General features: G+C 39.8%; 1 protein-coding gene across 4 annotated transcripts in view; it reads right to left on the reverse strand.

Annotated features, from left to right (window-relative positions):
- The window catches only part of GRK3 (G protein-coupled receptor kinase 3), a 124,910-nt gene that overhangs the window by 56,309 nt on the left and 50,522 nt on the right, over positions 1-18,079 (reverse strand). For 3 of the 4 annotated variants that reach the window (XM_081801940.1, XM_081801939.1, XM_081801941.1), the window contains exons 3-4: positions 12,556-12,629; positions 903-1,004 (exon numbers count right to left, since the gene is read on the reverse strand). In XM_081801940.1, coding sequence (XP_081658066.1) covers positions 903-1,004; positions 12,556-12,629 — 176 coding nt within the window. The remainder of the gene's footprint in view (positions 1-902; positions 1,005-12,555; positions 12,630-18,079) is intronic. The other variant, XM_081801942.1, reaches the window with a different exon arrangement.

The raw sequence follows: 18,079 nt of genomic DNA on the forward strand, positions 1-18,079 counted from the left end.
AAATCTTAAAATAAAAATAAAAATAAAAAATAATAAATCATTATCATGGCCAGTGCGGTCCGCTCGAACTCCCCTCAATGACAGCAATGTCGTGTATCCGTGCTGGTCAATACCAGAGCCACCGGCCACCTGCAGCTCTCGGGCACTCGAAACGCGCTCGCGAGGACTTGGGGAGTGAAATGCTTAACTCCACTGGATTTTAATTAATTTAACCTGATATCTAAACAGCCACAGGGGGCCAGTGGCTCCTGTATTGGACACGGCAGCGAGGACAGTGAGGCCACTCCTTCAGAAAACTCTCAGAGACATTATGTGGTGAATTTTTATCACTAATTCTTCCACTCACTCCTGGCGGAATAATTTCCTAGGAACCTAGTTTAACCTAATGACTGAATGGATTGTTTATCTGATTTATAGGGGGAAAAGCTCGGATGACCCGCAGCTTCCACCATCATTTAACTATTAATAAAATTAACATAAGAATTATTACTCTTCCTCATTAATCCAAAGAAACCATTTAAGATTTCTATTGATCAATATTTGATTAGCCTAATTATTTAAAGTACAGCCAAATTAACAATAATAAAGCTGAATTTCTTTTAGAAAGTCTGGAATTGAGACCAGCCTTTTTTTCCATCGATCTGCATGAGTTATCAATTTTGTTTTCATCATTTTTTCTTTGGCCGTGAAAGAATCCGCTTTTGGAAATATCCTTGGAGTAGATGGAGCATCAGCTTTGTGTCAGCATTACCAGCAACCAAATGACAGAAGAGAAGACATGGGTCCCGTCCTGGGGGAGTACTGTTTGATTTTTAAGCTGCTTCTTCCTATTTTACTTTCTAGAAACACTGCAAGCTGTCTCCGAGCCAAACTAAAGGCACGCAACAGAAAGAAATACTTACATGTGAGCAAGACAGCAGCTCCTTCATGATGTAAGTGTCATAAATTTGCCGGCTTCTGCAAAGGCGGTCTTCCTCATTCTCAAGCTTCTCATATTCTTTTATCTAGATTTTTCAAAGTTACCGTTGTTAGGTATGCCTTCCCAGAAAACTCACTTTATTAAAAGATATTACTCGCCCAGGCAAAAAACCACTTCCACAGGAGATTAAGCAAATTGCTAAACCGGCTACTCCACAGGAAACAACTATTTCTAATGTTGGAATAATGAAGTTGGGATAATTTAAATGCAACTAGAAACATACAAATGGGTTTTTTCCTATGATGAACCTTGTCACTTAAATTTAGAAGCACAATATTAGGAAACAAATACTGCCATGGTTACAATTATCTTACAATACAACAGCCAGGGGCTATTCGTCCTTGCCAATTCTCCTCTCCAGAGCGAATCCCATTTAAATTTGGCTGTAATTCAGTTCTAAGACTTATGATGGGGATCGTTCTCATTCAACTACAACATTACAAAACAGAAGAAAAGGGGCGTCATTCATTGAGTCATTGAGCGTGTGCCTTCAGCTCAGGTCATGATCCCGGGGTCCTGGGATCGAGACCCACGTTGGGCTCCCTGCTCGGCAGAAAGCCTGCTTCTCCCTCTCCCACTCCCCCTGCTTGTGTTCCCTCTCTTGCTGTGTCTCTCTCTGTCAAATAAATAAAATCTTTAAAAAAAAAAAAAAAGAGGAAAAAATATATATATAGTCAAGATTCCTGCAAAGAGATTTTTTAAAAATCAGTTGAATATTTTAGAAAGGCATCCACCCAGAGATGAAAGCACTGGTTTTTCAGGTTGGAGCCTCACTGCACAATAAAGTATTAATAAACAGGTTACTTCAAACAGTGTATTTTGCTAACTTAGGGAAACCAGCTGGAACGGTGTTAAGATAGGTCAAATAATAAAAATGTGCTTTAGAAATACTTGCTGTATATAGAACTGGCCCCAACCTTCTAATCTGATAACAGAAGCTCCTAGATCAGAGAAATTGCTTTTATTTATTTACAGAAATACTTGTAATCCAAAAGACAAGAGAATGAGGACACAAATGAAATACGAGGTTAGCAGGAAGACTGCAGCAAAGATCTTCAATATGATGACTAATTACTATGTATGACTTACTTTTGGGAACAAAGCGTTTTCAACAGATAGACAAATGGTGACATTGACTTTCATAATATCTGAGTATTCTTTATTCTGGGATGATAAAATAGAAATGAAAGTTACCTTTTTATAGTAAGGCTGGGTTCGATAGTTTTGAAATCAAAACCAGTAAATCTTATAAGAATTTCTGATAAAGAAGGGGCACAGTCGGCAGGGAGTGGAGTGTGTGAAATACTGAGGTCCCAGATGAGGGCCAGCTGGTTCACACAAGGAGAAATTACTGAGGCCATATTATTGTCCTGAATTATCATCAGCATTACAGTGAGATTCACAAGTCTGTAACTGCCAGGGCTTAGAACGGAGTCTTGTTGGAACAGACAACAAAGTGTGCCATGAAGGCAGGTGGACTGCGGTGGGTTACAGCCCATCCAACCAGGAAAGGCTGTTCTAAGGAGCAGCAATCCAGCAGTGTTGGCATCACCAAAGGACCCAAGGCTTCACCCCTGAGTTAATTCAGGACAACAAGTCTAAGGAGTTCAAACACTATGCCAGACGCAAATATGGTAGCTGGGAAGCAACAGAAGCCAGAGAGCAAAATCCGAAGTTGAGCCAGAAAATAAACAGAGGATCTGTCTTAGTTGATTTCTTTTGTTGCTTTAATTTTAGGTAGGTCCAAAGGTCAATGCAGAATTCTGGGATAAAACAGGTAGACTGTTAGTGAACCAAAGGAAACATTTCTGCCTAAACAAGTAAACAAACCCAAGAAATGATAAGCCTTCATGGAATTATTATCCTTGAAAACAAATGTAATGCAACATAAGTCTGTGTTCCAGGGGGCCTAGAAAGCAAGTTGACACCTGTCTAAACAAATGCTGATAATACGGAAGTTTTCCACAAGCTGTAATAATCCAACCCCATGGAACATTCTAGTTTCTTGGGCAAATGATACTCTGAACCACAATACGAGCTTTACTAAGAGACTTGTGCCTCCTAAACTCCAACCTGAACAACAGCAAAGGTAACTCAGCAGGCAAAGGAAGAGCCTAAAGTGTCTAAGTGTCTGTGGCTATAATTCAAAATTTACTTCCTATTATCATGAAGACCACTAATTAAAGAACATGCAGTCACCTATCAATCAGCTCTAGACAGGATGATCTTATTGTAGCCTGTGCATGGAAAATGCTACCTCTAATTTAGGCAGTTAGGTTGACCAGGTCACCTGAGCAGGCAAAAGCCAGAGTTCAAGGTGAAAAGTCTCCCCTTGAGCAGGAAAGAAACATGGTCATCGACGATGCACATTCACTGGCGACACAGTGCCTTTCTGCTTGGGTGGTTACAGAGCTCACAGCTGAACATGTAGCCTGAATAAGTGGAACCCTAAGAGCAAGCACTTTTGATCCACGGCTGTCATATCTCCACTTTCTCACCACCATTGTAGGGAGATGGCCTTGTAAAGCCACCAGTGGCCTCTGCTTGCCCAATCAAGGGTCCCGCTCCTGTCTGTAGCTTCACTGATTCCCAGCAAGCATTCAACTCAGCTGTCCCTCCCACCTTCTTCTCTGACTTCGTGATCTATACTCTCCAGCAGTCTGCCACACTGGTTCCTCTTCCAGTCTCCTTTGGCTTCTTCCTCCTCTGTTGGACTTCTAAATACTGAGGTGCCTCAGAACATGGTGCCAGGGTACCCCTTTTTCACCTGTTATATTCCCCTCAGGTAAACCTACTCAGTCCCACAGTTTCAAATACCAGTTATATTCAGATATCTAAGTCGGGACCTCTAGTACTCACTTCTTCCCCTGAGCTCCAGAGTCTAAATATCTAACTACCTTTTTGCCATTTTCATATCCTCTCTACCCCCCGCCAAGCATGCCCCTCCCCTAGCCTTCTTTATCATGAAAATGAGCAAAACCATCCTCCCAATTGCTTAAGCCAAAAAATGAATAATCATCCTTGATTCCTGCTCTTTTGCTCACACCCCTGCTTCTACCTCCCCCTACGTCCAATTAATCAGCCAATCATATTGGCTTTACATTCAAATTATATCACAAACCCAGGCTCTGCTTTAGATAATAGCCAAATAACTGCCAAGGGAACAATCCTCCTGAGAAAACAACTGTAAATTCTGGACATATATAAAACCCAACTACTCTGGAGCACTAGCAAGTGACCAAAAGTACATACATGATAGGGAAGGCACATCCAACAGAAGCTGGAAAGTAAGAGGATATTCCTGAAAATAAAGAGTCAGGGAGGGGCGCCTGGGTGGCTCAGTTGGTTGAGCGACTGCCTTCGGCTCAGGTCATGATCCTGGAGTCCCTGGATCGAGTCCCGCATCGGGCTCCCTGCTCGGCAGGGAGTCTGCTTCTCCCTCTCCCACTCCCCCTGCTTGTGTTCCCTCTCTCGCTGTGTCTTTCTCTGTCAAATAAATAAATAAAATCTTTAAAAAAAAAAAAAAAAGAGTCACGGAGGCGGAGCTCCAAAATTCTGTGTATAAACTCTGTCAACATCTCTGTTGGATTCCATAATGACATGTGAGCATGGCAGATCCAAAGCAGTCCAGTTAAGGCTAAAAGAACTGAACAAGATTCAGCTGCTACCCACTGTTTAAGAAGAGCTTTTGAAATTTGAGCAAGCCAAGTTAATTGCTAAAACAAAACCTCAATACCCTTTTTTTTTTTTTTAAAGATTTTATTTATTTTTTTGACAGAGAGAGACACAGCAAGAGAGGGAACACAGCAAGGGGAGTGGGAAAGGGAGGGAGAGAAGCAGGCTTCCCGCTAAGCAGGGAGCCCGATGCGGGGCTCGATCCCAGGACACTGGGATCATGACCTGAGCTGAAGGCAGACGCTTAACGACTGAGCCACCCAGGCACCCCCTCAATACCCTTTGAAGAAGCATACAGAGTTTAGAGTATCTATAATGTATCAATCCTACTGTACAAGATATAATCTAAAATTATTCTACATATCAAGAAACAGGAAAATGTGGCCCACGTGCAAGAGAACAGACCATAAATGAAGACCATTCCAAGATGACTCTGATGTTGGAATTATCAGACAAGGATTTAATGCAGCTATTAGAACTATACTTAAAGACCTAACAGAAAATATGCATGTAATGAAAAAAAGAGGAAAGAGCAGCAGAAACATATTAACTATGAGAAAAACCAAACAAATTTTAGAACTAACAAACACATCTGAAATAAAAAATTCAATGGATGGACATAATAGCAGAGTAGAGATGCCAAAAGAGTCAATGAATTTGAAGACAGATCTACAGAAGCTTTCCCATCTGAAGAACAGAAAAAATATCTGCAGGAAAAATTGAACAGGGCATCAGTGATATTTGGTATAATATCCAAAAATAAAACAAACATGTAATTGGAGTCCCAATAAGAGGAGAAATAGAGATTGAGGTAGAAAAAATGCTTTAAGGATAATGGCCCAAATTTTACCAGATTTGATGAAAGATACAAATTTATAGATTTCAAGAAAGTCAGCAAACCCCACAAAGGATAAACACAGTATCTAAAATTACTCCACTAGGGGCACCTGGGTAGCTCAGTCAGTTGGGTGCCTGCCTTCGGCTCAGGTCAGGACCCAGCGTCCTGGGATGGAGCTCCGCATCAGGCTCTGTGCTAAGCAGCGAGCCTGCTTTTCCCTCTCCCTCTGCCTGCCTGTCTGCCTACTTGTGATCTCTCTCTCTCTCTGTCAAATAAATAAAATCTTAAAAAGTAAAATAAAAATAAAATAAAATTACTCCACTAAAACACAGAGATTTTCATATTTGTCTCAAAGAAACAGACTTTATATATAAAAACACTGGTTGAAAGTAGAAAGGAAAAGATATATCATGAAAACAGTAAGCATAAGGAGACTGAATGCCTATAATAATACCCAGTGAAGTCATTTTCAAGACAAAGACTATGATAAGCAATGAAAAGGGACATTTCACATGAAAAGACATAATCATCATAAATGCATATGCACCTAATAACATAGCTTCAAAATACATTTTTTAAAATGACAAGAAAAATAATAGACAATTCCACAATCAGAGTTGGAGATTTTATCACCCCTCTCTCAGCAATGGATAGAACAAAGAGATCTAAAATCAGTAAAGACATGGAAGATCTATCACATCAATCCCCTTAATCTAATTGATATTTAAAGAATATTCACTTAACACTCCCATCTTAAGTTTTCCATGGGCTTTAGAATAAGACCTGAATTTGTTACTCTGGCCCCCAACCCTGTCTCCCTCCTCCACCCGATCTTATCTCATACTATCCCAATCCTCTCATCCACTATGAACATACCATTCTGGTCTTCTTTCAGTTCCTCAAACATGCCAAGTTCTTTCCCACCACATTAGGGGCTATGTCTTAGCCACATCGAACCGAAAATGCTCTCTCTCCTACCCTGCTCTCATCTTCAAAAGACTAGCCTCCCTGTCAATCAAATCTGTTTTCCATGCCCATTCTTCAGAGTTAGTCTTTGACCCATCAATCTAAAGTGGCCTCCAAGTCACAATACATCATATTGAGTTTTGAGTCTGCTTTGAGTCCTTGCATAGCAGTTATTACTTCCTGATACATTTCCTGTTATTTGTTACTTTTTGTTGTCTGTTTCTCTCAACCAGAATAGAAGCTCAAGGAGAGCGAGGACTTTGTCTTGTTCATCCACCCAAGCAATGTCTGTCACTGGTGTTTGATAAATCTTGGTTGAATGAATGAAGAAAATCCTATGTAATAACTTTGCCTCCGATCTTGTATTTATTCTCTGTTTTCCATGATTTCTTTCTAACTCTAGGTATATATACATATTTTGATAAGCTGCCTCCAAATCTAAATGGAACAAGGACATGGAACCAACACACTGAGCCATAACTCTGTGTCGGTCACTGTTCTGGTGCACTGATTTCACACACACAACCTTAAGAGACAGGCACTGCCATCACCCTCATTCTTAGCTGAGGACACCCATGCAGATAAGACAGACATTGTTTGCCCAAGTTTACACAGACACTAGTGGAGTCCAAATCCAACCCAGGCGGGCTGAACTGAGAGCTGGCACTCTTCACCACTGAGTTACAGCCTCCCGTATACCTGAAGAGCATACTATAGATATGGTTTAGAAAGCAACTGTCCATCCAGCATCCTATCTGAGCCTCACAATTACCCTGTGAAGCAGCCAGAGATGATTCATAACCTCATTTCACAGATGAGGTAACTGAAGTTCAAGTATGAAGTCCCCCTACTGTGTGCTCCTCAAGTACAGGGATGGCGTACTGTTCACATGTATGAGCTCCAGGTCTGAAGTGTAGATGCTGCAGAGATGGCTCAACCACTGGCCCCACGTCCCACAGCAAGTGAGAGGCACAGCTGCACCAGAGCCTAGCTGGGCCCTCTGTCTATGAGTCAAATACAGACGAAGATGAATACCAACTACACCACAGAATCAGCAGGCATAGATTACGTGCTACCGAGCGTTACAGGCAACAAATGGTGTGGGAATCAAAGGTGTAAGCAATCACGGAAGACTGGGCTAGTTGTCCAGAGGGACTTGTTAGCAAATACATAAAGTGAGCTAGACCTTAAAAGAAGCTAGGCTTTCCACGGGCTGAGAAGGCAAAGCAGCATTCCAGGCTGGAGGAAGGACATAAGAAACAGAATGGGCTCAGCAGTTAGTGGCAGTTCTATATAAGAAGGTAGAAAAAGATAAAGAGAGAAAGGTAGGTGATGACTAATACAGAGATATGTGAAAGTCAGAATAAGCTATTAGGCCTTTAACACACTGGAAATGGGCAACCACTAAAAGTCTGGGGACCCAGGAAAGTGGAAATACAACATATAAAATATGCATTTCAAGATATCAGACAAAAAAGTTTTCTAGGGATTGGGGCCATACAACCACCACCAGAAATAGACTGATAAAACCAAGGACACAGAGAAGAATTATTGATAACCTCAATGCTTAAAGGCTGTACTAATTTAGAAAACTGTATTTGAAGCCCCAAGACTGGATGGTGTCTTCAGTAAAAGAATATAGAGCAAGTTGCTAAGGAGCTTTGGAGTGTTATCCTCCAAGAGGATAATCTGATAAGCCAGATCCACTGTGTGCCAAACCAGAAGACAGGTGTGAAGAGCTGGGAGCAAGCCAACCAAGAGAAACTCTAATGTTTAAAGTTCAAATGGAAACACATCAGCAGTACTCACTGCCATATTGGCAAGAAGTGCTTAAGAAGTAACCCAAGTAGATTGCCCATCTGTTTCAACCTTGCAAAAATTATGTTAAAGATTTCTCTGTATTTGACAAAGCAACTTAGTACTTGCTGAAATTGGAAAGGTGAAACTTTGAAGAACAAAGAAACTTCTTTTGACAGCGCAAGTTCCTATGATACTCATCCATATTACAATTCAGACTGAAATAATGTAAATTACTTCATAGTGAGTAAGATCCTTTTGGATTTGGCTTATTTTTTATACATGATGCTAAATGTACATCATAATTTGGCCATTCTCCCTGGAAATACATTAATATAGTTTGAAAAGTAGAGAAAATATCAAGTTTTCAAGTACATCAATAATCCAGAAAGAAAAGAATATCCCTCCAATTTTCAAACTTGTACAAAGATTCCTAGTATCAGTCCTGTTTGCTTTCTTTGGACCATTTAAAATGCTTTAGGGGACACCTGGATGGCTCAGTGGGTTAAGCGTCTGCCTTCGGCTCAGGTCATGATCCCCGGGTCCTGGGATCCAGCGCCCCCCCACCCCCACCCCCACCCTGTCGGGCGTCCAGCTCAGCAGGGAGCCTACTTCTCCCTCTCCCTCTGCCTTTCCCTCTCTGCTTGTGCTTGCTCTCTCTCATGCCCTCTCTCTCTCTCAAACAAATAAATAAATAATCCTTAAAATGCTTTAGGATAAGGATACATTATGCTAATAATAGCATGTCATTTCTTAAATATATTTTAAACTGAAATATTTTGTAATTTCTGTTCCAATTTCTTCTTTGACCCATAAATTACTTACAAGTATATTTATTTCCAAGCAGTTAAGGATTTCTTAGTAAACTCTGTTATTAAATTTGAGTTTAATTCCATTGTGGTCAGAAAACACTCCAAACAATTTTGATCTTGAAATCTGCAGCTTTCTTTAGGGCCTGGCAAATAATTTCTTTTGGTAAATCTTCCATTTGTACTTTAATGAAGGCAAATTCTATTTTTGCTGGGTGCAGCACTCTATATATGTCAATTAGGTCAAGTTTACTCATCACTTTATTAAGATTTTCTATATCCCTACTAACTTTTTAGCTGTCTGTTCTATAAACTCTTGAAGAGTGTGTGCTAATGTCTCCCACTAAGCATGTCTTATTTTAGATCTGTCAATTTTGGTTTTATATACTTTGAAGCTACATTATTTATAACATACAAGTTTAAGATTGTGATCCTGACCCCATTATCATTATGGAATAATCCGCACCTCCAAGTAGCATTTACCATATACTTGGTCTGATATTAGTGTTGCTGTGTCAGCTTTGCTCTGGTTGGTGTTTGTCTCTGTATATCCTCTGTCATCCTTCTGTTTAAAGTATGTCACTTGTATGCAGTATATAATAGAGTTTTGGTGATTTATTCAGGCAGCAACCTTAGACTTTTACTTGGGAGTATTCAGTCCATTTACATTAAATGTAATTATTTATGTAGAAGGATTTACAGTTAACATCTTATTGTTTTCAATTTGACCCATCTATTTTATGTCCTCCTTTTATTCCTTTTTTTAATTAATGCAATATTGTTTATTCCATTTTCCCTCTTTTAACTTGTTAGATATTTTATTCTATTAAGAGTTGCCTTAGAGGGGCACCTGGGTGGCTCAGTCGTTAAGGGTCTGCCTTCGGCTCAGGTCATGATCCCAGGGTCCTGGGATCGAGCCCCGCATCGGGCTCCCTGCTTGGCGGGAGGCCTGCTTCTCCCTCTCCCACTCCCCCTGCTTGTGTTCCCTCTCTCACTGGGTCTTTCTCTGTAAAATAAATAAATAAAATCTTTAAAAAAAAAAAAAAAGAGTTGCCTTAGAGATTACAATATGCATCCTTAACTGATTACAAGTCAACGCAAATTATTACTTTTACCATTCATCCCCCAATAATCCTAGCATCTTAAAACACTTTAACTTCTTTAACCCTCTCTTGCCTCTGGTGCTATTATACATTTTAGTTTTATACACATTTTAAAATCTAAAAACATTATTGTTTTGCATGGTCAACATTCATTTTTATTTTACATACATATCACCCTTCATGATGACCTCATTCCTTCCTGCATTTCCATCTGGGATTATTTTCCATTTGCCTAAAGTATCTCTTTTTACCATTTGCTGTAATGCAGGTCCACGACTGACAAAATTCCCTCAGTTTTTCTCTGAAAATATCTTTATTTCACCTTCATTTTGAGGGAAATTTTTGCTGGGAATGGAATTCTAGGTTGGCAGGGTTTGGGGGTATTGTTTGGTTGGTTGGTTTCATTATTTAGATGGCCACTTTACTGTCTGGGTTTTTTTGCCGCTACTGTTGTTTGTTTTAACCATTTCTTTTAAGATGTCATAGCCAGTCAGTCATACTATTTGTTGCTCCTTTAAAAGTAATGTGTCTTTTTCCACTCTCTCTTTGCTTTGAAGACTTTCTCTGTCGGTTTCCATGGTGTTATACTGATGTCAAAGACAGGTGTCCTTTGTAGCCATTCTGCTTGGGGTTTTCTAAGTTCTTTGAACCTGTAAGCAGCTCTCTTTAATCATTTTGTAAAATACTTTTTTTTTTTTTATCTGTCTTTTTTTTTTTATTATTCTTATGTTAATCCCCATACATTACATCATTAGTTTTAGATGAAGTGTTCCATGATTCATTGTTTGTGCATAACACCCAGTGCTCCATGCAGAATGTGTCATTTTGTAAAATTCTTAGTGTTATCTCTTCAAATATTGTTTCTGCCCCATTCGCTCTCTTCTCCTACATATTCCAATTCTACGTATGTTAGACCTTTTAACCACATCCCACATGTCTTTAACATACTTATCTATTTCACTTTTATATTCTTTCTTCTCTGTGTTTTAGTGTGAGATTATCTACTGACCTGCCTCCCTATTTATTAATCCTGTCTTATGTTGTAACCAATCTGCTATTGATTCTAGTCATTAGGTTCTAATTTCAAATATTCTACTTGATGTCCCAGAATATCCATTTGGTTCTTCATAATAAATTGGACTGAAATTCACTACTTCTCCATCTGTTTTGTCTATCTTTTCCTCTATTGTTTTCAACATACTATTTACGGTCATTTTTAAGTACTTGTTAGCTAACTTCCATATCTGAGTCATCTGTGGGTCTACTTCTATTACCTTATGAGACATATGATCTTATATCTTAGATGTCCATTATGTTTTTACTGTATTTGAACATTGTAGGGTCTCTCTCTATTATTTTCCACCTACAAAAAAAGGACAGAGGGCTTCCTTGTACTCTGCTACACAGGAGGAGAGAGGGCTCATCACCCAATACGCGATGAGACTGGGCTGGGTCTCCATTTTTGTAGGACTCAGTCTGCCTCCGGTTTGCCCCTGTTCTTAAGACATGGCTCTCCATGGAGTTCAGTGAGAAGCCTGCAAGAAGTTTTCAGAATAGCTCTTTGGCCTCCTTGACATAATTCTTGAGAAGGAGATTAATCACATGTTTGGGGCTCCTCCAGTTTCATTTGATTTTATTTTAGCCCCAGAAACTTCTTCTGGCTTTTCTGTCTCCCAGAAGCAGCCTTCTGCCTGGGGCCAAACCTGGACTCTTGTCTGCTCACTACACCTGAAAATCAGTAGCTGCCCCAGGTGATAAGTAGCTACAGATCTTCAGTGTCTATCGACTGCTCCCTAGGGTTTTCATCTCTTGCCTGTTTTGTTTTCAGATCCCTGACACCACAGGTCCACATTTCAATATACCAGCATGAGGCTGTGGGAGATTTCAGTGAGGCTTCCAGAAGCTCCTGGCCTATCTCTTCAGCTCCCATCCAAATGTCTTACTGGGAAACCAGTTGTGTGTCTGAGACTCCCCTTTCCCACCACATCTCCAATTTGTCACTCTGGCCATGTGTGACCAGGAAACTTTGGTAGTTTCTCTTTCACTCAGTGGAGGCCCTCTGCCTCAGCTTACGTCTCCAGAATCAGCATGCTTCTGCAGAAAATCAAACAGTTGCTGATCCTCAGTGCCCCTTGGAATGATAATCCCTCCTCTGGAGTTTTAGTCCAACTATTCCTCAGTGCTTCCAGAGCACTCCAGAGCCCTTGAAAATATGATTTTTACAGATGTTGTCAGTCTATAATCAACTACATATTATACCTTGTGCTACTAATTATGGTCAATGAATTTCTACATATTTGTAAGATATTTAGTAGTCTTGATATTTTCCAAAGTACAGTCTACATATGCCTTTAAAATAAAAGCATCAGTAAAACAGTTACTTCTTACCTCTTCATAAAACTTCACCTGAGGTACAGCTTCATTAATTTCATTCAAACAAAAATCTTTAAATAGCAAGAAACCTAAAGGAAAAGAATAAGAAATTTCAGCGTGGGTAATAAACTGAAATTTTACCCCACAGGGTATTTTCAAAGTAATGTGTTTATACTTAAACCTCTTCCTCCCCTACCTTCAAAAATAATAATAAAGATTTTGGGGCACCTGGGTGGCTCAGTCAGTTAAGTGTCTAACTTGATTTTGGCTCAGGTCATGATCTCAGGGTCATGAGACTGAGCCCCACCTTGGGCTCCGCACTGGGCGTGGAGTCAGCTTCAGATTCTCTCTCTCCCTCTCCCTCTGCCCCTCCTCACTCCTCCCTCCCTCTCAAAAATTAATAATAATAAAGATTTCAAAGGGCTAATTATACCCCAAAAGAAAATACTCCACATAAAGTAAGAGTACCACATACCTGGCTCCTTGCTTTGGGTTCCTTCCCTACTGGCAACCCCCCTGACACACACTTTTAAAAACTGCATGATAATAAGCAGTGCCAGTGGTCACCACTCCTTAGAGCCACTGGTCACTACAGCAAACAAAAGAATAACCAAAGAAATAAGAGATATGGGTAGTGTGGAAGTGTTGGTAAGAGTCATCATAAAGCTAATAAATACTATGCCCACAGAAACAGGACGAAATTCCCTAAATAAAAAAAAAAAGACAGAAGGACTTTCATGACCTTCCCAGCCACTTACTACCTCTAAGTCCCTCAAAGTCCCCACCAAATACCCTGTGCCAGGGCAGACTACCCACTCCCAGATTATTCTCTGCTCCTTCACAGTGCCATGCCTCCCCTTCCATCAATCAGCACCTTATACTGGGAATACCGCCTCCACTGCACAGTGCCTGGTACACAGAGAAGTCCGATAGATGTTTGTTGAACAAATGCTTGTTTACATAACCCTTCCAACATGGCTCTGTCAAAGTACTTAGCACACTCCAATTAATTATCTGATTTATAAGTTCCTCCTGCATTTGCAAACCAACTGCCTAGCATAACGCCTAGCACACGGTCAAGACTAAATGAACGAATGAAGTTCACTAAGACAAGCTGATACCAGCCTGAGGGTAGAGATTATAAAAAGTCAAAAACAAATTAAAAAGCAAAAAAAAAAAAAAAGTCAAAACAGGGGTGCCTGGGTGGCACAGTCAGTTAACTGTCCAACTCTTGGTTTCAGCTCAGGTCATGATTTCAGGGTCTTGAGATCGAGCCCTGCTTCGGGCTCCATGCTGAACACGGAGTCTGCTTTGAATTCTCTCTTCCTCTCCCTCTACTCCTCCTGCTCATACTCTCTCTCAAATAAATAAATCTTTTTTAAAAAAAGTCAAAACAATGAAAGGACTGCTGGAAGAAACAGAAGTCGCAGAAGGGAACTGAAGGAAAGACTCACAAGTCTAAGATGTAGGGAGAAGGTAGACCGGAATTCCCCTGGTAGGACAGAGAGAGGCAAAGAAAGCAGCTTTGACAGGTTTCAACTGAAGTTAGCCAAAGAAATCACGTAACAACCTGTCTGTTACTGCTCCATAAATTCCCCTCCATAGTTCCAGGAAGATGACCTCTGGAAATGGTAAATGTTCACTGAGTGGAGCTAGAAGAAAGTATTTGCAATACTTAGTTAAATCGGCAAGGCCAGACCAACTAGAGTTGGGTGCACCTGGCAGTAGGGACGTGGGCTCGCTCATTTCATCTCAAGGAACTGAGGACAGACTGACCTAATGAAGCAAGCAGAAAATTCAGGAAGCAGACAAATAGAAAGAGTTAAAGATGCAAATCTCTATCTATTTGCACATTAACATTTTTATTTTAAATCGGAGACATGGTTACCTTTTCATTCTCGTGCATGTCAAAGTATGTAATTTCAAATTTCCCTTGTCATTTCTTCTTGGACTCCTGAGTCATTCAGAAATGTGCGGTTTGAGTTCCAGATATTTTGGGGTTTTCAGGTATTTTTCTGATATTGATTTCTGTTTAATTCTGCTGTGGTCAGAGAACATATTCAGTATGATTTCAACGCTTTCAATTTATTGAAACGGCTTTGGCCCCAAATTTGGTCCATCTAGGTGAATGCTTCATGGGCACTTGGGGGGAAAAGTATATACTGTAGAGTGTTCCATTGAACAAAATAAAAAGGCAATGAAGCCGAGTTGGTTGGTCAGGCTGTTCAAGTCCCTCATCCAAATCCTTACTTAATGTTTGTCTCCTTATTCTATCCATTATCAACAGAGGACTGTTGAAATCCCCATCTGTAATTGTGGATTTGTTCATCTCTTTTCAGTTGTCGTCAGTTTTTGGTTTATGTATTTCTTTTTCTATTTTGGGGAGAGAAAACTAAAATGAGAATTTGAACTGAGGTTATTTTGATCATACAAGAGATGTTTTTGTGACGTCTAAACGACAAATGAACTAATATGCCACATATTGACCACTGGCTTTGGGCTGAACTTGGAATCAAGGGGAAATGGTTCATCATGCCCATTGTGCCCTCTGGAATCGAAGCCTTACTTTCTCTTCCAGTCTCTTCTTAGACTGTTCTCTCCCAAGCTCCCTGCACTGAGAGGCCATGTGTCTGCATTCTAGTTCCTCTCTAATACCAAACCCGATCTGCTCTCAGAGCTACCAGCTCGCTATCCCCACTTCCTAAGACACTCTCCCTGACCTTGTGGGCCTGCAGAGCTCAGCTCAAATGCCCCCTCCTTAGGCCTTCCAGGATTCTCATTTATGTTCATTCTCTCTCTCTCTAAGATGCACAAGAGCACACCCATGTGCACACACGTGTACGCGCAGACACACACTTTGTTTATAGTACTTGTGACTAGCAAAAATTATCATATGCATATGTTTGTTTGCTTCTTTATTATTTACCTTCCCCACAACTATGGAAAGGCCACATAGGTCTTATTCTCTACTACATATGCAGGAACAAGAACATCATGATATAGAGGGAGTGCAGGAGAAAGAACGAGGGAAGGAAGGAGAAAGGGGGGATGGGAGAGGAGGGACAAGTAAGGAAAAGGGAAGAGGGAGGAAAGGGGGGAGGAGAGGGGAAAGGAGGAGGATGAGGGAGAGAAGGAGATGAATGAATGCACATCTAACTGCAAATGTTTCTACCTGCTTCTTCAGTGCAATTTCCATTGTCAATGTGTGGGATGAGCCAAAGAATGACTGTAACATACTGCCGGGGAAAAGCCCCATTATTTTCCTCATGTCTGCAAGCAAACTGAAGCCTTACTTTCTGCCTCAGCAGCTACTAAAACGGAACAGCAAGAAGAAAGGTGTTTTGCCTTTTGGATAAACTCTAGATCACTGTGTTTCAGGCCGAGAGCAACTTCCCTTCATTAGGCTTAAATTATACACAAAAACCCCCCAAATGAAGCATTTCTCAGATTAGAACAAAAGCTAAAGGGCAAAAATAAGGAAATAATTTGCCTAACAGGTTCACTTCATCAGTGGTTTTTCTCCAGATTTTAAAGAATAAAAAATAGTGACCCAACACCTGCTTTTACTATATAACTGTGGAATGTGTTTACCCTTGTTTCTATATTTGGGCCACCGCAAACTGCCTGCATACTGATTAACTTTTGAGTATATATAACATCTAGAAAAAGTAAACTATCCCAATTTGTCACCATAATATTTTGCAAAAATTAGGAGAAAGAACTGTATTGCTTTTTATAAAATACCAATGAGAACTTTTTATGATACACAAATATAACTTTTATATTGCATTTTATAAAATATTAATTAAGAACATTTTAAAGTATCAAATATAAGTTTCTATGAGAAATTTTGAAATGTTACTTCCTAAAAAATTTTCAAAGGAGAAAGAAAAATTATGAAAAACAGTCTTGGGTGCCTAGGTGGCTCAGTTGGTTAAGCGCCTGCCTTCGGTTCGGGTCATGATCCCAGGGTCTTGGGATCGAGTCCCACATTGGGCTCCCCACTCAGCGGGGAGTCTGTTTTTCTCTCTACTCTTCCCCCTGCTCATGCTCTCTCCCTATGTCACTCTCTCTCTCCCTCAAATAAATAAAAAATCTTAAAAAAAAAAAGTCTTTCAAGAAATAATACCTGTCCTAGGTTTTGCCAAGGAGACTCAAACACTGGGAAGGATAGATTGTGTAACTGCTAAAAGTTTCTACCAATACTGACTGATTTGACAAAGCATTTCCCAAGTATCTACTAAGAGCCACTGTGCTATACGTTAGGGATGCAATGGTGAAGACAGAGAATTTTTCGCATAAGGGACTTATGGATTTGCTATAAGGGACAGACAACAAAGAAGTACATAAATAAAATAAGTGCAATTTATGTAAATGATATAAAGAAATTTTAAAAAGTGCCAATAGATGATAAAAAGAAGGAAATGTATGTCATACAGAATGACAGTAAGACCTCTCTGGGCTGTGAGATGAACAAATTACAAAGCATTTCAGACTAGAAAAGGCTAAAATGTTTAGTCTTACTCCTATTCAATAATGTATTAGAGGTCTTAGCCAGTACAGTAAGGCAAGAATAGGAAATAAAAGTTACTCAAAATGGAAAGGAAGAATTAAACCTGATTCTATTTGGGGCACCTGCGGGGCTCAGCTGGTTAAATGTCTGACTTGTGACTTTGGCTCAGGTCATGATCTCATGGGTCATGCGATCGAGCCCCATGTTGGGCTCCACACTCAGCAGGGAGTCTGCCTGAGATTCTCTCCCTCTGTCCCTCCTGCCCCTATCTAATAAATAAATAAATCTTTAAAAAAAATTTTAAAATAAAACTGATTCTATTCATAAACAAGCTGGTTATCTATGTAACAAATCCTATCTACAATGTTACTAGGATATATAAGTGAATTTAGCAAGGCCCCACGCTAGAAGGCCATTAGGTAAGATGACATTCTGATATGCTCAGATCACACAATTTTAAAACAAATTTTAAAACATGTCCATTTTCAATAAGCAACACTTAGGAATAAATAAATAAGAAATATATAAGACTATTATGTTGAAAACTATAGAATATTACTGATAGAAATTAAAGAAGACCTCAATAAATAAAAAGACATACTCAGTTTATTGACTGGAAGACTCAGTATTGCTCACATGTATATTCTCCCAAAATTGATCTTTAAATTCAATACAATCCCAATCATAATCTCTGGAGGCTTTTTAAAGAAATTGACAAGCTTTGATTCTAACTAAAATGTCTATGGAAATGCAAGAAACCTAAAATACCCAAAACACCTTGAAAAAGAGGAAAAAAGTCCAAGGACTAATACTACCTGATTTCAAGACTCATTATACAGCCACGGTAATCAGTATGGTATTGGCATAAGACTAAATCAGTGGAACAGAACAGAAGATCCAGAAATATGCCCTCACGTAGATGGTCAGCTTATTTTCAACGAAGGCACTAGAGCAATTTATTGGGAAAAGAAACTCTTTTCAACAAGTGGTACTAGAAAAACTTATATCCCAGTGGAGAGAAAAAAA

Source organism: Leptonychotes weddellii, chromosome 13 (genome assembly GCF_054177405.1).
Source record: "Leptonychotes weddellii isolate Sample4059 chromosome 13, ASM5417740v2, whole genome shotgun sequence".
Lineage (NCBI taxonomy): Eukaryota > Metazoa > Chordata > Mammalia > Carnivora > Phocidae > Leptonychotes > Leptonychotes weddellii.